This window comes from Rhinoraja longicauda, chromosome 38, assembly GCF_053455715.1.
Source record: "Rhinoraja longicauda isolate Sanriku21f chromosome 38, sRhiLon1.1, whole genome shotgun sequence".
NCBI classification, from domain to species: domain Eukaryota; kingdom Metazoa; phylum Chordata; class Chondrichthyes; order Rajiformes; family Arhynchobatidae; genus Rhinoraja; species Rhinoraja longicauda.
Genome location: NC_135990.1, coordinates 610907 through 633024, shown reverse-complemented (window position 1 = coordinate 633024; position 22118 = coordinate 610907). Strand labels below are relative to the sequence as shown.

At 47.5% G+C, this 22118-nt stretch overlaps 1 protein-coding gene across 2 annotated transcripts; it reads left to right on the top strand.

The window, feature by feature from the left end:
- The first annotated feature begins 1292 nt into the window (after positions 1–1292).
- bbs4 (Bardet-Biedl syndrome 4) lies at positions 1293–20873 on the top strand. Of its 2 annotated transcripts, none has more exons than XM_078429919.1 (17): positions 1293–1378; positions 3196–3313; positions 4170–4224; positions 4907–4986; positions 5564–5627; positions 6572–6683; positions 7270–7342; positions 7709–7762; positions 11429–11556; positions 12432–12486; positions 13321–13389; positions 14795–14947; positions 16731–16902; positions 18435–18504; positions 19301–19445; positions 19714–19927; positions 20101–20873. In XM_078429919.1, exons 2-17 carry the CDS (start codon positions 3290–3292, stop codon positions 20193–20195), a joined length of 1563 nt encoding a protein of 520 aa, XP_078286045.1. In that variant the 5' UTR covers positions 1293–1378; positions 3196–3289; the 3' UTR covers positions 20196–20873. The 2 variants fall into 2 exon arrangements, with proteins under 2 accessions (XP_078286045.1, XP_078286044.1); XM_078429918.1 differs by lacking the exon at positions 1293–1378 and adding an exon at positions 1565–1605.
- Positions 20874–22118: the final 1245 nt, after the last annotated feature.

The following is a 22118-nucleotide window of genomic DNA, read 5'->3' as shown; positions in this document are numbered from 1 at the left end:
AGAGTGAACACTATCGGAATAATTGTTACTAACAGATTTGCACATTTGGAGAACCTTGGCATGGAGAGATGAAATCGGAATTTATTACCAGCCTCATTGTTGCTGCTGGTTTGCAATGGTCAAGACGGAGATACTTGGAGACTGCTCCCCAGCAGGTCCAGTTTGAAGAACTGAAGAAGGGCCTTGACCCAAAATGCACCTATTCCTTTTTTCCTGAGATGCTGTCTGGCCTACTGAGTTACTCCAGCTTGTTTGTGTCTATCCAAGGTCTAGTTAATCCAGTTACTAACAAAAGTGCTACAGCATTTCAAATTTTGTGTGAAGGGCAATGATCAGAACAGGCGTGAGCAGGACAACCAGGAAAGGCAATGTGTGTGAAGGAGGTACAGATTCTATTTTACCAGATGTGCTGCAGACGCTGGTGTGCCAGATGTGCAGGAGGGAGCTGCAGACGCTGCTTTACCAGATGTGCAAGAGGGAGCTGCAGACGCTGGTGTGCCAGATGTGCAGGAGGGAGCTGCAGACGCTGGTGTGCCAGATGTGCAGGAGGGAGCTGCAGACGCTGCTTTACCAGATGTGCAGGAGGGAGCTACAGACGCTGCTTTACCAGATGAGCAGGAGGGAGCTGCAGGCGCTGGTTTACCAGATGTGCAGGAGGGAGCTGCAGACGCTGCTTTACCAGATGTGCAGGAGGGAGCTGCAGATGCTGCTTTACCAGATGTGCAGGAGGGGGCTGCAGAGGTTGGTGTGCCAGATGTGCAGGAGGGGGCTGCAGACGCTTGTGTGCCAGATGTGCAGGAGGGGGCTGCAGGTCAACACTAGAGGAGCTGCAGACGCTAGTGTGCCAGATGTGCAGGAGGGGGCTGCAGAGGTTGGTTTGCCAGATGTGCAGGAGGGAGCTGCAGACGCTGGTTTACCAGATGTGCAGGAGGGGGCTGCAGACGCTGGTGTGCCAGATGTGCGGGAGGGGGGCTGCAGACGCTGGTTTACCGGAGCTGCAGACGCTGGTGTGCCAGATGTGCAGGAGGGGGTTGCAGACGCTGGTGTGCAGGAGGGGGCTGCAGACGCTTGTGTGCCAGATGTGCAGGAGGGGGCTGCAGATGTTGGTTTGCCAGATGTGCAGGAGGGAGCTGCAGACGCTGGTTTACCAGATGTGCAGGAGGGGGCTGCAGACGCTGGTGTGCCAGATGTGCGGGAGGGGGGCTGCAGGTCAGACACTAGAGGAGCTGCAGACGCTGGTTTACCAGATGTGCAGGAGGGAGCTGCAGACGCTGGTGTGCCAGATGTGCAGGAGGGGGCTGCAGACGCTGGTGTGCCAGATGTGCAGGAGGGGGCTGCAGAGGCTGGTTTACCATATGTGCAGGAGGGGGTTGCAGAGGTTGGTTTGCCAGATGTGCAGGAGGGGGTTGCAGACGCTGGTGTGCCAGATGTGCAGGAGGGGGGCTGCAGACGCTGGTGCGCCAGATGTGCAGGAGGGGGGCTGCAGGTCAGACACTAGAGGAGCTAGAGAGGTTGGTGGGCCGGGCACGCACAGCGCGCTGACGTCACAGAGCGGGGGGGGGAGGCGGGTGGAGGCGCGCAGTGTCATGGCGGCCGGGCCCGGGGGTGAGCGGGGGCCGGGGCCCGGGATGGGAACGCGGAGGCCCGGGCTGGGTATGGGGCTGGGGCGGCTGGGGGACGAGTACCGCAGCGCAGGCCGGCGGGGAGAGGCCCGGGGCTGGGCCGGGCTGGGCTGGGCCGAGGGGAGGGGAGGGGAGCGGCGGCTGCAGGCAGCGGCTGGTTGCCGTGGTAACGCCGGGCCAGTCTAGTTCACCAGGCCATAAGGGATAGGAGCAGAATTAGGCCGTTCGGCCCATCAAGTCCACCCCACCATTCAATCACGGCTGATCTATCTCTCCCCCCCCCCTAACCCCATTCTCCTGCCTTCTCCCCATAACCCCTGACACCCGCATTAATCAACAATCTATCTCTGCCTTAAATATATCCACTAACTTGGCCTCCACAGCTGTCTGCGGCAATGAATTCCACAGATTCACCACTTTCTGACCGAAGAAATTCCTCCTAAACTTCTTCCTAAACGAACGTCCTTTAATTCTGAGGCTGTGACCTCTAGTCCTAGACTCTCCCACTAGTGGAAACATCCTCTCCACATCAACTGTATCCAGACCTCAAGGTTCAATGACACTTTATTTTTATACAGTGAAATTCCCTGTTGGCATACAGTTCAGTAAAAATCTTACCATATATGGGCACAATCAGACTTAAGTACAAGAGTGTGACAATAGTGGATCACACCGAGACAGACCACAACAGGCTCCACATTTCCAGCGACATCTTGTTCAATTTTAAAATGTTAAACAATGTAGATTCTTAACTCCATCAAGGCCCATTGTCCTGGCGGTGGCACTGAGTTGGAGTTGCAGGGGTCAGCCCGACCAGACCATGCAGTCAAGTTGCTGAGTTACTCCAGCATTTTGTGAGACCATGTAGTCAATGTCCGTTACCACTGCGTCATGTCGCTACGTGCTGCGTCTGATCTAGGCGCTCGGTGTCTTGGAGTAGCGCCTGATCACAGCACAGCCCAGGACTGTGGAGGTTCCCCTGCGGCCCACTCCGCCGACACTGCGCAAAAGTTTTCCTGCACACACCAGTTACATTTCCCGCCTCCCACCCTAAAGCTACAAGCTCTAGTCTTTAACATTTCCACCCTGGGACTTTCCACCCTGTCCACGCCTCTCATAACATTATAAACGTCTATCAGCTCTCCCCTTTGACATTCCAGGGAAAACAATCCCCACGTTTGTCCATCCTCCTCTTGCAGCTAAACAACCTCAAATCCAGACAACTTTCTGGTAAATTGTAGAAACAAGGAACTACAGATGTTAGTTTACAAAAAAGACACAGTGCTGGAGTAATTCATAAACCTCTTCCTCTCCCTCACGACATATTTTCCTGATCTGTGCTGCCAATGTGTCCATCGGCTTCAAACTTGCTAATAGTCTCTGACATCTGGAGGTGCAGACACAATATTTCATCAGCATTTACCTATCACTCCTCCCTGTATTAAAACCAGATTAATTAAATTCACCTTAATTTGGAAAAATATGTGCTGACTTTTAGTACAGGTTGGGAAGCTGGGACAGGAAATGGATCCTACAATTGTTATTGGTATTTCATTTTTTTAAAAATAAACAGGCAGATTGTAAGGACTGTGAGTGGACTATGTTTCTCGTTGGAAGTTGGCGCACCGTTTGATCTGTCCAGCTGACTGCTGCTCTCTTGCAACAGAATGGCAGATTTGGAGAAAGATCCCGTGAGTAACAATCAAATATCTAAAAACACAAGGTTTTTAGACATAACTACAGATGCTGGAATCTTGAGCAAAATCCAAAATGATGGAGGAACTCAGTGGTTCAGGAAACATCTGTAGAGGGAATGTACAGATAATCTTTCATGTTTCGATCCAAAATGTCCATGGTCTGTTGCTTCCATGGACGATGCCTGACCTGCTGAGTTCCTCTAGCATTTTGTTTTTTTTTGTCTTAAAACACAACTTGGGTATTGTTATTTCTTGGTAGATTTTTACAGCGCATTTTTAAAAAGCCACAAAAAAACACAAAGCTTGCCAGAGACCTATAGATTGAATGTTTCCCCTGTCCATTTTGGAAAGTTTCAACCATTTCCTTCATGGACATGAAGTGGATGTCTTCTAACTGGCACCAACAAATGTACCCATCAGACCTAACATGTTTATTTTGTCAGGAGTAATAAGAATCGCATGCTTTGGGTTTTCCTTCCTTTATTGTGGTGCATTACATTGATGGGATAGTGCAAAGGGGCTTTATTCTGTATCTAACCTCTGCAGACCCTTAGTTTGGTTTAGTTTATTATTGCCATATATACCAAGATACAATGGAAACATTTTTGTTGCGTGCTATCTGGTCTGCGGAAAGACAATACATGATTACAGTCAAGTACAGATAGAGAATAAAGGGCATAACGTTTAGTGCAAGACTGCTCGAGTGTATGCTGGGGCTCCAATAAATTAAAACAAATTGGGGAAAAAGGAACGTGGTAAATATTCTTGGAACGTCAGGTTCCACTGACTGATGGGGATGGGATGCGAGTTGCCAATTGATTCACTGCATTTCTGAATCCAATTTCTCCAGATTCTACAACAGTCTGATGCTTCAGCTGATATTCGGAAATTACGATCGAAAAAAGGTGATATTCATTCTTCTGTTTAATTTATGTTTGAACCTATGAGAGTTAGTGTTACCCTCCTAGCCCTGCTCAGAGGTGTGCAGGGAAGTTGTGTGCTATCTCAGCCATGTGCAATGATTCATGTGTGTGTCTCAAGTATTGATAGGCCCTTTGATCAGAGACATCACGGGCAAACCAATTCTTACTTCAGCAATTGCCATCACATGCATCAACACCCAGAGAGTTAATGATCAGCAGTAACTTTCCCCACCCTTAATGGATGTTGCATTTGTCTCTAGCTAAATATGGGGAACCAAACCCATCCAACTCCATATAGATAGCACCCATAATAGGATATCTGGCGCTGTAAGGCAGTGGCACTACTGCTACGCCAGTGTGGAAGTTCTCTTGTTTATTCTCATATTTGTATATTGATGATCAGCAGCGAGTGCAGCTGGATTACTGCCCTCACCCACATCAAATGAGATGCTGGATCAGGAACATCCAGCTGTTGTACAAATGCAGAGGATCATTAGTTTTCAAATGGCATATCTGTAGGCTGTACATTGTTTAGAGTGGAAATGATGTTAGAATTCTGTTTTCTGAAAGGATTGTTGGGCCAGCAATCACTGTAACATTATTCTGTGCATTGGATGTGTCGGTGGTTTCTGAATGGTGTTTTGTGTTGATCTTCCCTATACAGCACCAGAACTTCCCATTCTGGAGAGAAGGAACTGGCTGATACATTTGCATTATATTAGGAAAGACTATGAGACCTGCAAGGTGAGCGTGGATTCACTTAACTGAAAAAAGCCTGCTTCCTTCGCACACGGGAAAATACCAGTTCAAACGTGCAGCCTTCCAGCCAGAGGAAAGCTTTCTGTGGCTGCAAAACTAGCCAAGTGCTCAAGCACAAATTGTGGTCAGATTTGCTTGGGGCTAAATTGCTGGTTACATTTTCTGTTTCCTTAGAGTAATCTTGAGAAATAACCTGTCATTGGGCACCGCAGGATAACGAGGAGCAGCTCTGTGCTACCATGGCATTGTGGACTGATTGCATTTCGTTTTCTGTGGGCAATCTCCTTTATCATATTGCTGATGTAAACGCATATATATTCCTGCTATGAGCTGCAAGGCCTCACCTCTGTTCACTGCGATGGTGCTCTAGAATATTGACTGGGGGAATGTGGTGCAAGTTTATACCGCTGTCTGTATAATCTCAAAATGCTCTCGTGTTCTTTCTTCCAAGTAAGGAAAGTGGTTCTTTCAGTGCATAATGAGTGAAAGGACTCAACCTTGTTGCTGGTGTAGTGAATGTGTATGCACCAGGAGACCATCAACAGTTGTCAATTATTTACAGGCAATCATCAAAGAACAGCTGCAGGAGACCCAGGGGATGTGTGAATATGCTGTCTGTGTACAAGGTGAGATGTTGCACAGTTTACAGAGCAATTCTAGCTATTTAAAACTGTCCAACGTTAATGGTTCTCTGAGTGGTGGGGCGGAGTTGCTGGAGACGGGTGGGGTTAGGGATCATTGAGAAATATGTGCTGCTGTTAGAAGCTGCTGATGGGCCTTTGGTGCTTCAGTAGCAGGACGGAGGAGTGAGTTTGCTTTACTCCCAGGCATGGGTGACTGGAAACGTGCTGACTGTCCGGCTTGGAAGACAATGCTTGGCTATCTCATAGGGCATTGGGAATGAGCTACACCATATGATCTGGTGTTACGAAGGAGTGAATCTGCGAGATATTTATGATAACCAAGCAGCTTGGGGGAATATTTCCTTGAGGCGCCACCAATACAAAAGCCTGATTTATGTAGAAAGGAACTGCAGATGCTGGTTTATACCGAAGATAGACACAAAATGCTGGAGTAACTCAGAGGCTCTGGAGAAAAAGGATGGGTGACATTTCAGTTCAGATGTGAAGAAGGGACCCAACTGGAAACATCACTCATCTTTTTTCTCCAGAGATGTTACGTGACCCGCTGAGTTACCCCAGCACTTTGTGTCTATCTTCGGCAGCTTTATTGAATTCCCCACTGGGCTGTGAGTGTGGTTCAGGTCGGAGCTGCCCTTTCCTGTCACTGGCTATTGTAGCTCCGCTCAGTCTGGAAGACACCACCACCTATTGTAGCTCCGCTCAGTCTGGAAGACACCACCACCTATTGTAGCTCCGCTCAGTCTGGAAGACACCACCACCTATTTCTGTGACTTTTTTAAATTTGAGATTAGATGTTTTTCCTTTCTTTGCAAATAAACAAGATATCATCTATGAAGTTGTGGTATCTGCTTGCATGCTAATATAAAGTCATGATTCCAGTTTGTTATGTGTAGTCTGTCAAGTGATGTCCGAATTTCTTGTTTCAGCACTAATATTCCGTTTGGAAGGAAAGATTCAAGAATCCTTTGAATTGTTTCAGACCTGTGCAATTCTAAACCCGCAGAATGTGGACAACTTGAAACAGGTTGCCAGATCACTGTAAGTTTTCATTGGTCTGTGCGCAGCAGTAGGTCAGATCCATGTACATGTGGAGCAGGCTTATGCCTTCTAATTCTAATTCTGATCTTCACTGTCCTAATTTGCACACTACTCGGTAAATAGCCCTGTCCCTTCCCCATTGCATCGCAAAACCTGCCCCTGGGCCGCGACACCCAGCCCCTCACAACTGCATGGCTAATTCCTTGCCCAAACCCCAGGTGCCATTCATCTCATTTCTATCTTCGTATATTGATAATGTGCTCAGTTGAAAATTCTTGTCGTCCATTAATACAGATTCTTTGGTGTTTGTCCCAGCCTCTGCCACCTCCGATAAGTCAGTTTGTGACAATTCCTCTGAGAGCTATCCTGTGACCTTCATCACCCATCTCCATTGTGCCTTCAGTGGTAATGCCTTCAGCACCTGGCCACATACTTTTCAAAGACTCTTCACCTTATCAGTGGGTCTCTTCAACCTTCAACCCTGTGGTTGCCATTGACTCCAAAGTGCTTTGGAATATTCAAATATTGTAGTGTGTTTCCTTCCTGTCTTAGTGGAGGACGACTGAATATTCTCCATTCTTCTTAGGTATTTGCTTGGAAAACACAAGGCAGCAATTGAGGTTTACAGTGAAGCTGCTAAACTAAATGAAAAGGATTGGGTGAGTTACACGAGTAAACCTCTATGACACAATATTAAGCGTGGCAACTATCACGTTGCAGTATTAATCCAAACATGGACTTAAAAGTTTGAATGAACACACTCTACAGATTAAACCAGGGTTATATTCACTGGAATTACTCACATTTTTATCAGCATTTCCAAGAGGAACTGATGGAGTAGATAGCAACTATTTCTGCTGGTAACATAAAAATCAGAGTTGAGTATGAAATTAAGAAACACACAGTGGGTGATAAGAGTTTTGGAATATATTGCACATTTTATTAATCTATAAATGAGAATGATCACCATTCGTTCTGCAGATATCCCATGTAATTTTATCTCTGTTCCACTTGCATCCATTTAGGAAATCAGTCACAATCTGGGAATCTGTTTTATGCACTTGAAGAATTTTGAGAAGGTAACTAACTATACAACTTATAAAAGTTGAACTGCAGAATAATGTATTGTCTATATTTTTCTGCTCATCAAGTCTAACGCTGTCAATGCAAAGAATGGATATTGTGCATGAAGTATATTGACATTTTCAAAATGTCAAAATTAGGGTTTTAAACAAAGATGAACATGAGTTGAAACTTGTGGCTGTGGCTAACAGACACCATCATACAGTCGAGAGCAGACTGCATGAGTTGGATACTGCCTCTGCATTGTCAATCAAACACTCATGGCACAGACAGCAAGGGTTAGATAAGTACCAAAACTTCTATGCTATCCTATCAAACACTTCCAGAAGAGAAACAGCATGGATTGGATGCAAAGTAAAATGTCATGCCTTCTGTATTGTTAGTTTGTCTTTATATGTCATGAAGTTATTGTTTAGAAAACTGCAAGAATAATTGGAACTCGATAGTCAGCATGAATGTTGTGGGCCTGAAGGCCTTTCTTTATGCTCTGTGACTCAAGAATATTTAAAGTATTGAACAAAACTGATGGTGTAAGTTTGGAGAGACTACGTCCCCTAGTGGGAAAGTTCAGCGTTAACTGCAAGCTAGAGTAGGGAAATTAGAACAGAGCAGTGTTACACAAAAACAGGCTCTTTGGCCTACAATGTCTGTGCCAAATATGATGCAAACTATCTCTTATCTACCTGCACATAATCCATATCCCTCCATTCCCTGCATATCCAAAAGTCTCTTAAATCTCACTATTATATCAGCCTCAACCAACAACCCTAGCAGTGTGTTCCAGGCACTCACCACCCTCTGTGTGTAAAGTAAATGTTGCCCCTCACATCTCCTTTAGACTTTGATCTCTCACCCTTAAAGCTATGGAGAGAGGTTGTGACTGTGCCACTGGTCTCCGGTGAAGGTGAGGCGCATTGATGGCTCAGCACTTCTGGCTGAACATGATTGCGAATGCTTCCAACCTGATTTTTAGCATTTACCTGGCATTTGGAAGTGACAAAGCTAAGTGAGGGATCTGTGTTGGGTAAAGGTAATGAGGTTAAAGGATGTGTGGTGCTGACCATCCACAGTCCATTTCAGTGGCGCACTGGGTTCATGGGCTAAATGGGGAGCTAAAATATTTTCTGTGCATCATGAGCTGCATCTTCAGCAAGGCGGCAGATTAACTCCCTCCAGCCTTCGGGATTTGACGGCTGGAAGGGAAGTGATTTAGTGGTGTGAGGATCACGTGAGACCCAGAGTGTGATCGTGCGTTGATTGCATCTTGTCTATTAAACTCCAGTATCAGCACAATTCTGCAGTTTCTAACTTTGTGCTCCCCGTTCTGTTTGTTATTAACTGCATCTCCATTGGAAGCTGTTCTTTTGGGTGCCTGGACTATGTTCCTTAAATCCCTTCACAATATCTCCTTGTCTATTCCATTACGAGGCTGCCTAAATCCACCTCTTGCCCGAGCTATTAGTCACCTGTCGTAATATGCCGTTAACTTTAATATTAATTCCCCCCTCTGAGTAGTAGACATGCCCTGTCCGACCGGCATCTCTTAACCTTTGCCTCTGTTCTCCCTCACTCACTGCTTCCTCACAGTGAACCCAGTGCGCCACTGAAATGGACTGTGGATGATCAGCTTATCCTAATGGAAACTCAAGGTTTACCTATCATAGACATCGTTCCTTCCTGAAGCTTCACAAATATCTTTGCTCCTTCCCAATTCTGATGAAGCAACTTCAACCTATAATGTCACCTTCCTCTTCCCACAGATGTGGCCTGACCTGAATATTTCCAGCATCTTTTGTTAAACTAACAAATTGTTAGATAGCCCAGTATCCATTGTTAATGTTCCCGAGAGACATCTTGTAGAGTTTTACTCCCTGAAGGGCACTACATAAAGTATTTGATTATTAAAAGCACAAAAATGGTGAGGTTAGTTTAAAAGGACTGTAGTTGAAGGGTAATTAACGGAGGCTACACTGCCGTCTGGAGCAAGGAGAGTGTGGGCATCCTTGCAGCAAGGTAGACAGGAGACAATGCGTGAACCTGGCCCAAACAGGACGCCGTGCAGGACGAGCTGCTGCTTTTACATTGCTGAAACGTTGGGTCCTGGATTCACGCCAAGGCATTGCAGTGAATTGTACAACAGCCAGTCTGTTCCAGATGGTTCATCCCACTGGTCCATGTCCAGTACAAGATGGGAAAATGATTAACAATAATGAGATTTTGTTTCCCTTTGGGCTAGTATGCTAATGAAGTAGGTAGGAAGGATGCTCAATTCCTATCATTGGGAGTGTAATTATATTATTGTATTAGGGGATGCCAGCCTAAATCTCCACTGTCTATATTTGGTTGTGTAGTTCTAGAGCAGCATGGAAATGGGCCCTCCCTCCTTGTCCATGGGCCCTCCCTCCTTGTCCATGGGCCCTCCCTCCTTGTCCATGGGCCCTCCCTCCTTGTCCATGGGCCCTCCCTCCTTGTCCATGGGCCCTCCCTCCTTGTCCATGGGCCCTCCCTCCTTGTCCATGGGCCCTCCCTCCTTGTCCATGGGCCCTCCCTCCTTGTCCATGGGCCCTCCCTCCTTGTCCATGGGCCCTCCCTCCTTGTCCATGGGCCCTCCCTCCTTGTCCATGGGCCCTCCCTCCTTGTCCATGGGCCCTCCCTCCTTGTCCATGGGCCCTCCCTCCTTGTCCATGGGCCCTCCCTCCCTGTCCATGGGCCCTCCCTCCCTGTCCATGGGCCCTCCCTCCTTGTCCATGGGCCCTCCCTCCCTGTCCATGGGCCCTCCCTCCCTGTCCATGGGCCCTCCCTCCCTGTCCATGGGCCCTCCCTCCTTGTCCATGGGCCCTCCCTCCTTGTCCATGGGCCCTCCCTCCTTGTCCATGGGCCCTCCCTCCTTGTCCATGGGCCCTCCCTCCTTGTCCATGGGCCCTCCCTCCTTGTCCATGGGCCCTCCCTCCTTGTCCATGGGCCCTCCCTCCTTGTCCATGCCCATTTGGCTCATAGCCCTCGAAATGGTTTGTATCTTTCAGTCCACATTTAAATTACGGATATTCAGCAGGGAACAGTCCTGGGTATCAAGGCATTGAGTTGCAGGGAAGGCTAAAGGACTCGTTACTGTTTGCTGTAGAATATGTAACATATCGTTTGTGTCCTTGATTTCGAAATGGTGCAGATTAACAAGGTCGTAACAAAAGGCTGTCAGAATATCGGGCACAATCTCTGGAGGGTTTGATCTGAAATGTGGCTAACATGCAGTTAAAGAACTTTGCCATACTTGGATAATGAGGAAACTGACTGCAGGAAGGAACATGCTATGATCGGCCTGGCTAGAGAAAAGAAGAGGAAGTTACGGTGACAAAGAATGTAAACCATCCTGTAGGCCAGAGTATAACTCAGTAAATGTGGGTGGAAGCAGGAAAGTTACTGCCATATTCATGAAAATCACAACTATCATTTAGATTTTACAAATCAAGTTGACATGAGAGTTGAGGATATATTTAGAGGGTACATTTGTGATGGTTTCTTACAGCAGTGCATGGAGGGACCGAGTGGAGGGCAGATGTTACAGATCAGGCGTTATATAATGGGACAAGCAGATGGCAGGGCCGGCTCGGGCTGATTGGCCACCCCTACCCCAGCTCCTGATGCTCATGTTTCTGTGTCGACAGGCCAAGTTTCATCTGAACTGTGCACTACAAAGCAGCAAACATGATCTGACCTTCGTGGTTTTGGGGAAACTTTACCTGCTGGAGGAAAACACGGAAGGGGCTGTGGAGATTTATAAGAAAGCAGTGGAGTAAGTGTGAAACCATGATGAGTTATGATTATTCCATTAATCCTACAATGATGCATTTATTTTGATGTCTGAAGGAAATAATGCAGAGCAGAGTGGGAACAATGTTCAGTTCAGTTTATTGTCACATGTACCGAGGTACAGTGAAAAGCTTTTGTTTCATGCTAACCAGTCAGCAAAATGAATGCATGATTACAATCGATGCAACTACAATATATAGATACACGATAAGGGATAAGGGAATAACGTTTAGATGGGCACAGGGTTAGGGTTGGTAACGTGAGATTCCTCAGTGTGTTGATTGAAGTGAAGGGAGTTTGGAGAGAGGTGGGAAGGTGGAGAGATCAGGTATGTTGGGATATAGCTGGAGGTTTACAAAGGCTGCTAACCAGAGGAGCTGGGCGGACTGTAGGAAGGAACTGCAGATGCTGGTTTAAACCAAAGATAGATACAAAATGCTGGAGTAACTCAGAGGGACAGGCAGCATCTCTGGAGAGAAGGAATAGTCGAGACCCTTCTTCAGACTTTAGCCCTTTCATAAATTTCTCAATGGAAACTTGACAAAACTTTGCAGCTGGGGGAAAGAACAGGCACAGTGGGGGTGGGAGGTCAGTTATCTGGTGAAACCAGCAAACCGCAGAGGGAAAGTAGAGTGGAGCATCATTTGGGGAGAATATCCAAAGACTTTGTCCTTACTGAGAGAGAAACAGAATGATCATGTCTGCCCAATAACCCTTCTTCACATTCGAATGATCAATTCAGTTTCTCTTCTAGACATCTGCTGCCACATCTGCTCAATACCCCCAATATCTTTTTTATTTCCGGTATCTGTAGTTTTTGAGGTTAGTTTCTTTTAACTCTGCCATTCCTTCGTACAGGTTTTCTCCTGAAAATGCTGAGCTTTTGACAACTCTGGGCTTACTGTACCTGCAGGTAAAGTTGCATCTTGTATTGTAAACTCTCCATGTGAGCACCTGGCTTTAACCATTTTCCCTGTCATTGTTAGCAAAGCCACTGCCTGTGTTTGTCAGAGAACATTTGTGTGAAATTTTCAAACAACATTGAGAAGGTTTGGGGAAGATCGAGTTTCCTAAAATGTGATTGCTCGGTTGTGGCATGGTGTGTTTACACTCACTGCTCATAAATGCAGCCTGCACTGTAAGTGCCCCTATATGGGCCACGCAGCCCCGATCTGTATGGGTTGGCACCCCCCGTCCCCGTCCGTTTGCACACCCTGTCTCCAGTGTATTTACCTGTGTGGCCTTTACTGTCGGGTTGTGAAGGATGATTTCACTGCTCCTCATACTGACTCTGCTCTGATGAGGAGCAGAGAAAAATGCAATTGTGCGTGGTCTCGGCATTGGGCGGGTTCCTGAACCTGGGAACCAGCTTCAAAGTCGTCCTGTTGAGTCTCATTCTCTGTACTGGTTCTCACGTAGCACACAGCTGACAATGAATGGCCTGTTTCCTTTATCATTGTTACTGTTTTGCATATCTTTCATTCATTTGTTCTATATCTCTCTACATCATCGTCCATATCTGTCGTTACCCTTTCCCCTGACTCTCCAGTCTGAAGAAAAACGTTACCTATTCCTTCTCTCCAGAGATGCTGTCTGACCCGCGGAGTTACTCCAGCTTTATGTGTCTTTATCTTCAGTTTACACCAGCACCTGCAGTTCCTTCTTGCACAATAATGCTGTCACATTGTTTATACATTTTATTAAGACTGAATGTAAAAATAACAAAGTGTATGTTTGTGGCTTTCAGCTTGGAATATACCAGAAAGCTTTTGAGCATCTAGGAAATGCTCTCACCTACAACCCCAACAATTACAAGGTACTGATTAATCTGTTTGAATAGAGCCTGCTATGAAACCTCATAAGATTCAATCATTTAACAGACTTTCTCCCTTAACCAAGTTATAATAAATGTTTATTGCTGAACAATCCGTATCAGATTAAGGAAAGGTCCACAACTGCAATGTCTTGTCACGTTTCCATTGATAAATTCATGAAAGGGCTGGTGGTTGGCATTGAGGAGAAAACATATGGCCAGTGGGGGCCTCAATGTGAATTCCACGCTGGACATGTCCAACTGCAATGTTGGGCAGACTAGAGGAAGCTTTGAATTTGTGTTCATGTTACTAAGTAAAGTAGGAGTACATTCTAACCGGGCTGGAGTTGGCAGGTGGAACATAATGCGGAAAATGTCACATCGTTTGCATTGGTGAGAGATTGGAAAAGTCAAAGGATATTTGAAGATAGAATACTGGTCAGACCTGGGCTTGTGAGGTGCCGTGGGGTGTCTGTACCAAAGGCACTCCCTTACCTTGGATGGGTGAGCAAAGCTTCGCTAGGTTGACTTTGTAATTGGAAGTTTACATTGCAGCAGTTGACTAATTAACTTGAATCTGCTAATTACTGACCCCTCTGCCATGGGAAATGCTATTTTAATCAAAGTATTTAACATTGAGAAGCCTGCCTTGTCATTTCCCTGTGCAGACTCTCCAGTGCTCTCAGAAGTGTGTGCAGTGACTGAGCAAGTGGATGTGCAATCCCAGCAGATCCTGTTTAGTTTTGGGGAAAGGAGGATTTGAGCATGGGGCTGAGGATACTGAACGTGGGCAGGTGGAGATGCTGTGCATATTCTTTGTGCAGAATGCGGATGCTGAACTGTGCAGGGTGGCTGTTTCCTCAAAAACATCAAGATGACTTGCTCTGGTAATGTTTGGTTTTAGTTTTAGAGAAACTGCATGGAAACAGGCCCTTCAGCCCACCCAATCCATGCTGACCGTTAGTCACACTAGTTCCATGTTATCCCACTTTCCCATCCACTCCCCACACACGAGGCCAACTCACAGAGGCAAATTAACCTCCAATCCCGTACGTCTTTGTTGTGTGGTAGGAAACCAGAGCACCCAGAGGAAACCCACCCAGTCTCAGGGAGAATGTGCAAACTCCATACCATCAGCACCCAATTGAATCTCTGGCGCTGTGATACAGCAGCTGCACCTGTTGCCTTAATAATAATAATAATAATAATACATTTAATTTATATAGCACTTTTCAGGAAACTCAAAGACGCTTTACAAAGCAAACAAGACTTAAAAACAAAGAAACAAACAAAAGATTTATCCCTGTTACCAGACCCGCTGATGGTACCGATCGCATTGACAGCCTTAGATCTTTGTGTTACAGAGGTGTGCACAGTGTGATTCTATGCTCCTGTTTGTTGTGCTCAGGCCATCCTGGCTGCAGGCAGCATGATGCAGTCTCACAATGACTACGACGTGGCGCTGAGCAAGTACAGAATAGCGGCCCATGCCATCCCTGAGAGCCCGCCCCTGTGGAATAACATTGGGATGTGCTTCTTTGGCAAGAAGAAATACGTAGCAGTAAGTACGTCGAGGAGCGTTGGATCAGCAGGGAGGCTGGGGTTGGCTCCACTCTGTGGTAGTGAGCTTCTTTCACGTGAAGATATAAAATCTGCAGCTGCTCTGAGCTCCTGTGAAAATGGTGCCAAACTGTATACTGGCGACTATACTGCAGATAGACGCTAAATGCTGGAGTAACTCAGCAGGACAGGCAGCATCTCCGGAGAGAAGGAATGGGTGATGTTCGGGTTGACACCCTTCTTCAGACCCGAAATGCCTGTCCCGCTGAGTTACTCCAGCATTTTGTGTCTATCTTCAGTTTAAACCAGCATCTGTAGTTCCTTCCTACACGACTGTGTATACTGTCTCAGTGTACCACTGCTATACGCTGGTACTGTACCTGCGATGCTGATCTAAGATGTATCTAAGTGCTTATGTATAGTGATGTTTGTACTGAACTGTATTGTCACTGTACCTCTCAGTACATGTGACAGAGTGCCATCCCCTCCCTGTTACCAGACCCGCTGATGGTGCCGGTCGCATTGACAGGCTGCAACACCTTTCCACCTACCTGATCACATTATTTGTTCACTTCTTCGAAAGTCAGCAAAAACAGAATCCCAATGAAGAGTTTTCAACCTGTAATGTTGACTGTTTCTCCTCCCATAGATGCTGTTGAGTTTTGCAGCATTTTCTGTCTCTATTCACTTCTGATCCAAAACCCTTGTGTCCTTGCTGTCTGTAGCCAGTATCACCCTTGTGTCCTTGCTGTCTGTAGCCAGTATCACCCTTGTGTCCTTGCTGTCTGTAGCCAGTATCACCCCAGCAGCAACATGTGTGAGTCTGTGGGAGTCTGGTCGATGCGGGTCGATGCGGGTCGATGCGGCGCAGTGGCTGGCAGGTTTACAGGACAGCTCAGGGCACCCAGTGTACAGCCACTGACCACTCCTTAACAACTAATGGATCTGGTGGTGTTGGTAGCTGGGCACTGCAGTGAGATGTGGGTAGCAAAAACTGGGATTCCAAAAACTCCAGATTGTTATCCAGCAACATGTTTCACAGCACAGGAGCAAACTGTCACTGTGTCCTGAGCATAATGTAAGGCTACCGATGGCACACACGGGGTTAATGTAAGGCTACCGATGGCACACACGGGGTTAATGTAAGGCTACCGATGGCACACACGGGGTTAATGTAAGGCTACCGATGGCACACACGGGGTTAATGTAAAGCTACCGATGGCACACACGGGGTTAATGTAAGGCTACCGATGGCACACACGGGGTTAATGTTAGGCTACCGATGGCACACACGGGGTTAATGTAAGGCTACCGATGGCACACACGGGGTACTCCACCCTCAGCAGGGCATTCACATCTGCACAAGCTGCTCATTTTCCTTATGACATAAAAGGAGGCAATTTGGCCCATTGTGCCTCTGCTGACTTAAAGAGCAAATCCGTTCTTTCACCATGTTCCCTGTAATCTAATTTCCCCACATTTTCCCATCAACTGCCCCAGAGTCTACCACTTACCAATGGCCCGTTTATTCACCATTTGCCAGATCTTTGCCCACTCATTCAACTGACCTACATGCCTGGTATCTGCTTCACCATCCTCCCCCCCCCCCCCCCCCCCCCCCCCCCATCATTGATATATCTGCAAATCCAGCAACCTTGGGTGCTTTTATCTGTTGTTGATTTTGCGTTAGATGTACTTGCATCTTAATTCAGGCCCCGCTGTGCAGGTTGTGAAATGTTAGTGACTTGCACATTGCCGTTGCTGTGACTTGCCTCTTACTGCAGGCCATCAGCTGTCTGAAGCGAGCGAACTATCTGGCCCCATTTGACTGGAAGATTCTGTACAACCTGGGGCTGGTGCACCTCACCATGCAGCAGTATGCTTCCGCATTCCACTTCCTCAGCGCCGCCATCAACATCCACCCCAAGATGGGGGAACTGTACATGCTGCTGGCCGGTGAGTCTGCACGCCACCAGCACACTGGGGAAGGGGACGAAGGACCTACTGACTGAAGGGCTGGGTCACAAAAACATGACATCACCCTCTGGCAGCCCCTGGGGATTGAACATGACTTGTTTTTCCTCCAGCTTTGTGGTGGTGAACAGCAGGGACCAGGCAACAGACTGGGAGAGTGCTGATGTACAGCAGGGCGAGAGACTGGGAGAGGGCTGATGTACAGCAGGGACCAGGCGAGAGACTGGGAGAGGGCTGATGTACAGCAGGGCGAGAGACTGGGAGAGGGTTGATGTACAGCAGGGCGAGAGACTGGGAGTGCTGATGTACAGCAGGGCGAGAGACTGGGAGAGTGCTGATGTACAGCAGGGCGAGAGACTGGGAGAGGGCTGATGTACAGCAGGGCGAGAGACTGGGAGTTATTTTACAGCAGGGCGAGAGACTGGGAGATTGGTGTTGCAGAGCAGGGCAGGTCGCTAGGTGTTCAGCATGGGATAATCCTGTCACATGCTTTGGTGAACAAGTGGAGCTTGGCCTGTGGAAATACTCAATGATTATTGCAGCCTGCAGCTGAATGGCCACAGCCGGGTCGCCTTGGCCGAGGCAATGTCGGATGGGTAGTTCCCTCTGTCCAATAGATCGGCTGCACTGTGTAGGAAGTGTGTTGGAGGCAGCGTGTTGCAGAGAGATTAGGACGTATTCAGCTGCATGGACGACTGTTTCCTGTTGGTCAGTGGGACACTGAACCATCGTGACGATGGATTTTATGTTGCCTTGTTTAATAACATGTTTAGTTTCAATAAAAATCTGTTGCAGGACAAGTTGTAGCCCAGAGTGCAAGTCATTAAAGGCACTGACAGCATATTAGACTGAATGAGAAACCAGCTGAGGTTGGCTTGGTGTAAATGTACCTGACAGTAAGCACTGGGTGGGCAGGTGGTGGGACAAGTACAGGGGGGGAAGGTGGACCGGGCAGGTGGTGGGACAGGCACGGGGGGGGGGGGGGGGGGGGGGAGGTGGACCGGGCAGGTGGTGGGACAGGCACGGGGGGGGGGGGGGGGGGGGGGAGGTGGACCGGGCAGGTGGTGGGACAGGCACGGGGGGGGGGGGGGGGAGGTGGACCGGGCAGGTGGTGGGACAGGCACGGGGGGGGGGGGGGGGGGAGGTGGACCGGGCAGGTGGTGGGACAGGCACGGGCTGGGAGGTAGGCAGGTGGTGGGACAGGCACGGGCTGGGAGGTGGGCAGGTGGTGGGACAGGCACGGGGGGGGGAGGTGGACCGGGCAGGTGGTGGGACAGGCACAGGGGGGAGGAGGTGGACCGGGCAGGTGGTGGGACAGGCACAGGGGGGAGGTGGACCGGGCAGGTGGTGGGACAGGCACGGGCTGGGAGGTGGGCAGGTGGTGGGACAAGTACAGGGGGGGAGGTGGACCGGGCAGGTGGTGGGACAAGTACAGGGGGGGGAGGTGGGGAGAGAGAGAGATGGGAAGGGACTTTGCTGCTGCTGTTCTGTTTGTCACGTTTTTCTATTTGTAGTGGCCTTAACAAACCTGGAGGATCCTGGTAATGCAAAGAGATCTTACGAACAAGCAGTGAATCTCGACGAGTGAGTATTGGAGGGAGAATTAGTTGATGGACCTGAGAGGCACAGTGCCATCTGATCGCACTAGAGGTTTTCTGAATGGAGTGGGAGCTGTGCAGTAAAGTGGCAGATTCTGTTTTCCTTGTGTTTTGGCACCTGCCACAATGGTGAGCTGGAACAGACAGGGTTATTGCAGCAGTTGCTGGCTTGTTCTTGGCCGGAGGTTGTCTCTGTTCCAACAAAGTGTTTGCTGGTCTGGACAGGGAGGAGTCTTGACCACCTACTGTAGTGTGCTGTGATCTGCCGTTTGAGCTTAGCTTATTGTTAGTGTTCTGAGGTACAATGAAAAGCTTTTGTTCTCAGGCTGTGATGAAGTGCCACCTTCCCCTGTGATACTCTGGCTAATTGACCTGCCTCAGCAACAATGCTTCACTATGGACTCTGTTTTGGTGCACTTTAATTTGCATTATTATCAGGTATTACTGACTATTAATTTATTGTATTATTGATTATTGGATATTTATCTGTGTTATTGCACAATGGGCCCATATAGCTGCAGCAAGTAAGAATTTAATTGTTTTGTTGCGGGTTCATATGACAATTAAACGCTCTTTGCCGCATGAGAATGTGAGGCTACTTTTATGTGGTAGAATGTCCTGGCTATTCTTCCCATGACGATTGTTGCCCAAGTGTCAGGGCTTTGATCTTGTTTTACCTTTGCTCGAATGCTGGTCATTTCACATTGAGTAATCTCGCAGAGATTAACGGTGAAGCAGGTTAGCCATTTGCTGAGGATGTCAACCGCTCTCTCCCGCTGCAGGTCAAACCCTTTGATAAATTTAAACTATTCGATACTGATGTATAACCAAGGGGACCGAAAAGGAGCCCTGCACCAGTATCAGCAAATGGAGAAGAAGGTTAACCGGCTGAAGGGGAGCAGCAGCTCGCTGGAGTTTGATCCAGAGGTGAGAGAGTACTTTCTCATTCTTTATAAAGCACCTTGTAGCTGCATTCAAGCAGAGCTGATCCAATCATGGAGATGGCACATGGTGCAGGCACCGAGTCGTATACACTTGGTAACTGCATTCAAACAGACTTGTACACAAAACAAAGCACAGAAGTAATGTAGCTCTGATCAAGTCTTCAACTGTTTTGCTCTTTGCTCCAGTGCAAGGCACTTTTCTTGGGAGGGAAGTGGGGAGCTGAGGTTCTGATGCTTGTCTGTGCTCACAGTTGGTAGACATGGCTCAGAAGATTGGAGCAGCACTGCAGGTGGGGGAGAACCTGGTGTGGACTAAGCCGGGCAAGAACTCTAAAACCAAGCAACGCACAGCGCCGCCTGGCAGCAAGCTGGCCCTGAACCAGCAGCCCCTGGGCTCCAACCAAGCACTGGGACAGGCCATGTCGTCAGCCGCGGGCTACAGCAAGACCATCCACATGTCAGCAGGTAGGGCCACTGCTTCCTCTTGCACAACACGCACGCGCTAGCGATCAGTCTGTCTGTCTGACGGTGCAGTAACAGTTTCCCCAAGTGCAGGGAACGCATGGAGCAGGGCAGCCCATTCAGTTCTTTGCCCCAATGTGTGCTCAATGGGAACTCATTGCTGCTTCTTTCTGCAGATGGATGTCTGGCTCGTGTCCAGAAGCCTCCCTCGTTGCCCTTGGAACCAGAGTCAACTGCTGAGGATCTGAACAGAAATCAAACCCCAAGATAGCTTGGCTTAGCTCTCAGTTCCCACTGCTTCCTAGAATAGGTAATTAAAACAAGCACCATGCTGAACAACACTGTCTTTTGAACTAATGCCTTGCGGGAGAAAGTTCCCTCTGCGATTAGACGTCATTAGTGCGGCATCAGTTATCCACATGTTGTTTGGCCCAATTTTAAAGCATTAGTTTTGGTTTTCGACCTTCTACGTATAAAGTTCAATTCAATGCAGCGTCTGAAAGAGAAAGATTGATCCCGCCAGAATCCCAGCCCTCCCACAGTGTCAGGTAAGTGGGGCAACTCACTCTCACAGACCCAGGACCGCATCGATGCCACCTGCTCGTACCAAGGTCAGGCGGACATTTGCTTTGTCTGTGTGGTGGCAGCATTTTGTTATGTTTCTGAGCAGAGACTTTGAACGTTGAGGTAAAGCACACCATTATTTCCATCCCATAACAGCATCTCAGTAAACTGAAGTATATTTGTACAAAGGCTCCACTATACAAGATAAAACCTTGCATTGGCTCCACAGAGGATGCTATTGTAGGCTAAAAGGACAACATTGATTGAGTTGTAGTCTCACGCTTACATCCTGGCGTCCATTGTATTTTTTAGTTGAGGTTGTCATCGCTGGAAAGCTGTCATTTTCTCCTGGAGGATTGCCACTGCTGGGTTACTACATTCCTGCAACATTCCCTGAGGCCAAGCAGTGAAGAGCTGTACTCAGTCCCACATGCTTGCTCCTAACAATTACTTATATTTAATTACCCTGATCCCTTGTGGTTTCCATATTTTTGATGTGATTAGGATTGGAGAAAGATTTCTGAACTTCTCGTAGCTTTTGCAATGGAGATGACATTCCTTCGTTACTTTATCTAGCCCCCTTTGACCCACCTGTCATCCTGATCTTGATCTTAGTTTGACTTTGATGAGCCCCTGTTCTCATTTCTCCTCACAATTGAAACCTCCTGTTCTTTGGGGTGATTTCAGTAAGTTGCAGCTTATCCACACCTTAACAATCCTTCAAATTGGGTCCTGAAACCTGGCGATAATATTCCATCTGTGGTCTAACCATGAATGTACATAGGTCTGAATAACTGTCGATTGGGGTTAACTTCATTTCTCAGGAAGAATAATTGCCTTCTGTGCTGGAAGAAATGTGTAATTGTAGGGCAGGTAAATGAGCACTGTTTGAAGTGTATGCTTCAGGTCACTGCAGTTGGAGGGAGGCACAGATTCTAGACGTACTTCCAGACCATAGGACATCATACAGAAGGCATGACTACCAGTGGTTATGGTGGAGGTACAGAAGGATGCATGAGGGGCCACAATTGGAAGGGTAGTGCAGGAGGGAAGAAAATTGATCACAAAGATCAGAATATAAAGCAATTAGCCTGGGGAACGTTCCTGTCGGGATCTCATCATCTCCACCGCCCCCTCATCCTGCACAAACTCCAGCCACTATTTTAGTTATTTTTGTTATTTTCCTTCACATTAGACATTAAGATAGCCTGTTATCATTTTCAAAAAATAAGATTGCAATATTTTAGCCGGGCATATTTTGAAGTTCAGACTGAGGGAGAGCAACCTGACCATTGAAAGATGTCAGTGTGGAGCAGAAGAGTTTCAAACATCTGCAAAAGTTTTAATGTACACAGGTTTCTCCATCAATATTTCCTAAAATAAAAACTGTTGGCGTTGTAGTGTGGGCACAAGAGAGCGCATCTTAACCCACCCAGTATTGCTTTTGGCAAGGGATTTCAGACAGGCTGCACCATTATACATAATGCTTGCTCTATCGTAAGTCAATGTTGCAGAGTCTGAACAGCATCTGTGAATTTGTAGTCTGTCCTTTTGTAGAAGTTTTGAGGTGCAGCATAGAATGGATTCAATTATAAGCTAAACCCTTCACTTTTACAAAAATGATCCACTT

What these genes read in the sequence shown, in the direction of transcription:
- bbs4 (XM_078429919.1), top strand. Translation starts at nt 3,290, where the DNA reads ATGGCAGATTTGGAGAAAGATCCC. An exon ending in TGGGCTTACTGTACCTGCAG is followed by an intron (nt 12,487 to 13,320) that starts GTAAAGTTGCAT and finishes TGTGGCTTTCAG; the next exon opens with CTTGGAATATACCAGAAAGC. An exon ending in CAAGCAGTGAATCTCGACGA is followed by an intron (nt 18,505 to 19,300) that starts GTGAGTATTGGA and finishes CTCCCGCTGCAG; the next exon opens with GTCAAACCCTTTGATAAATT.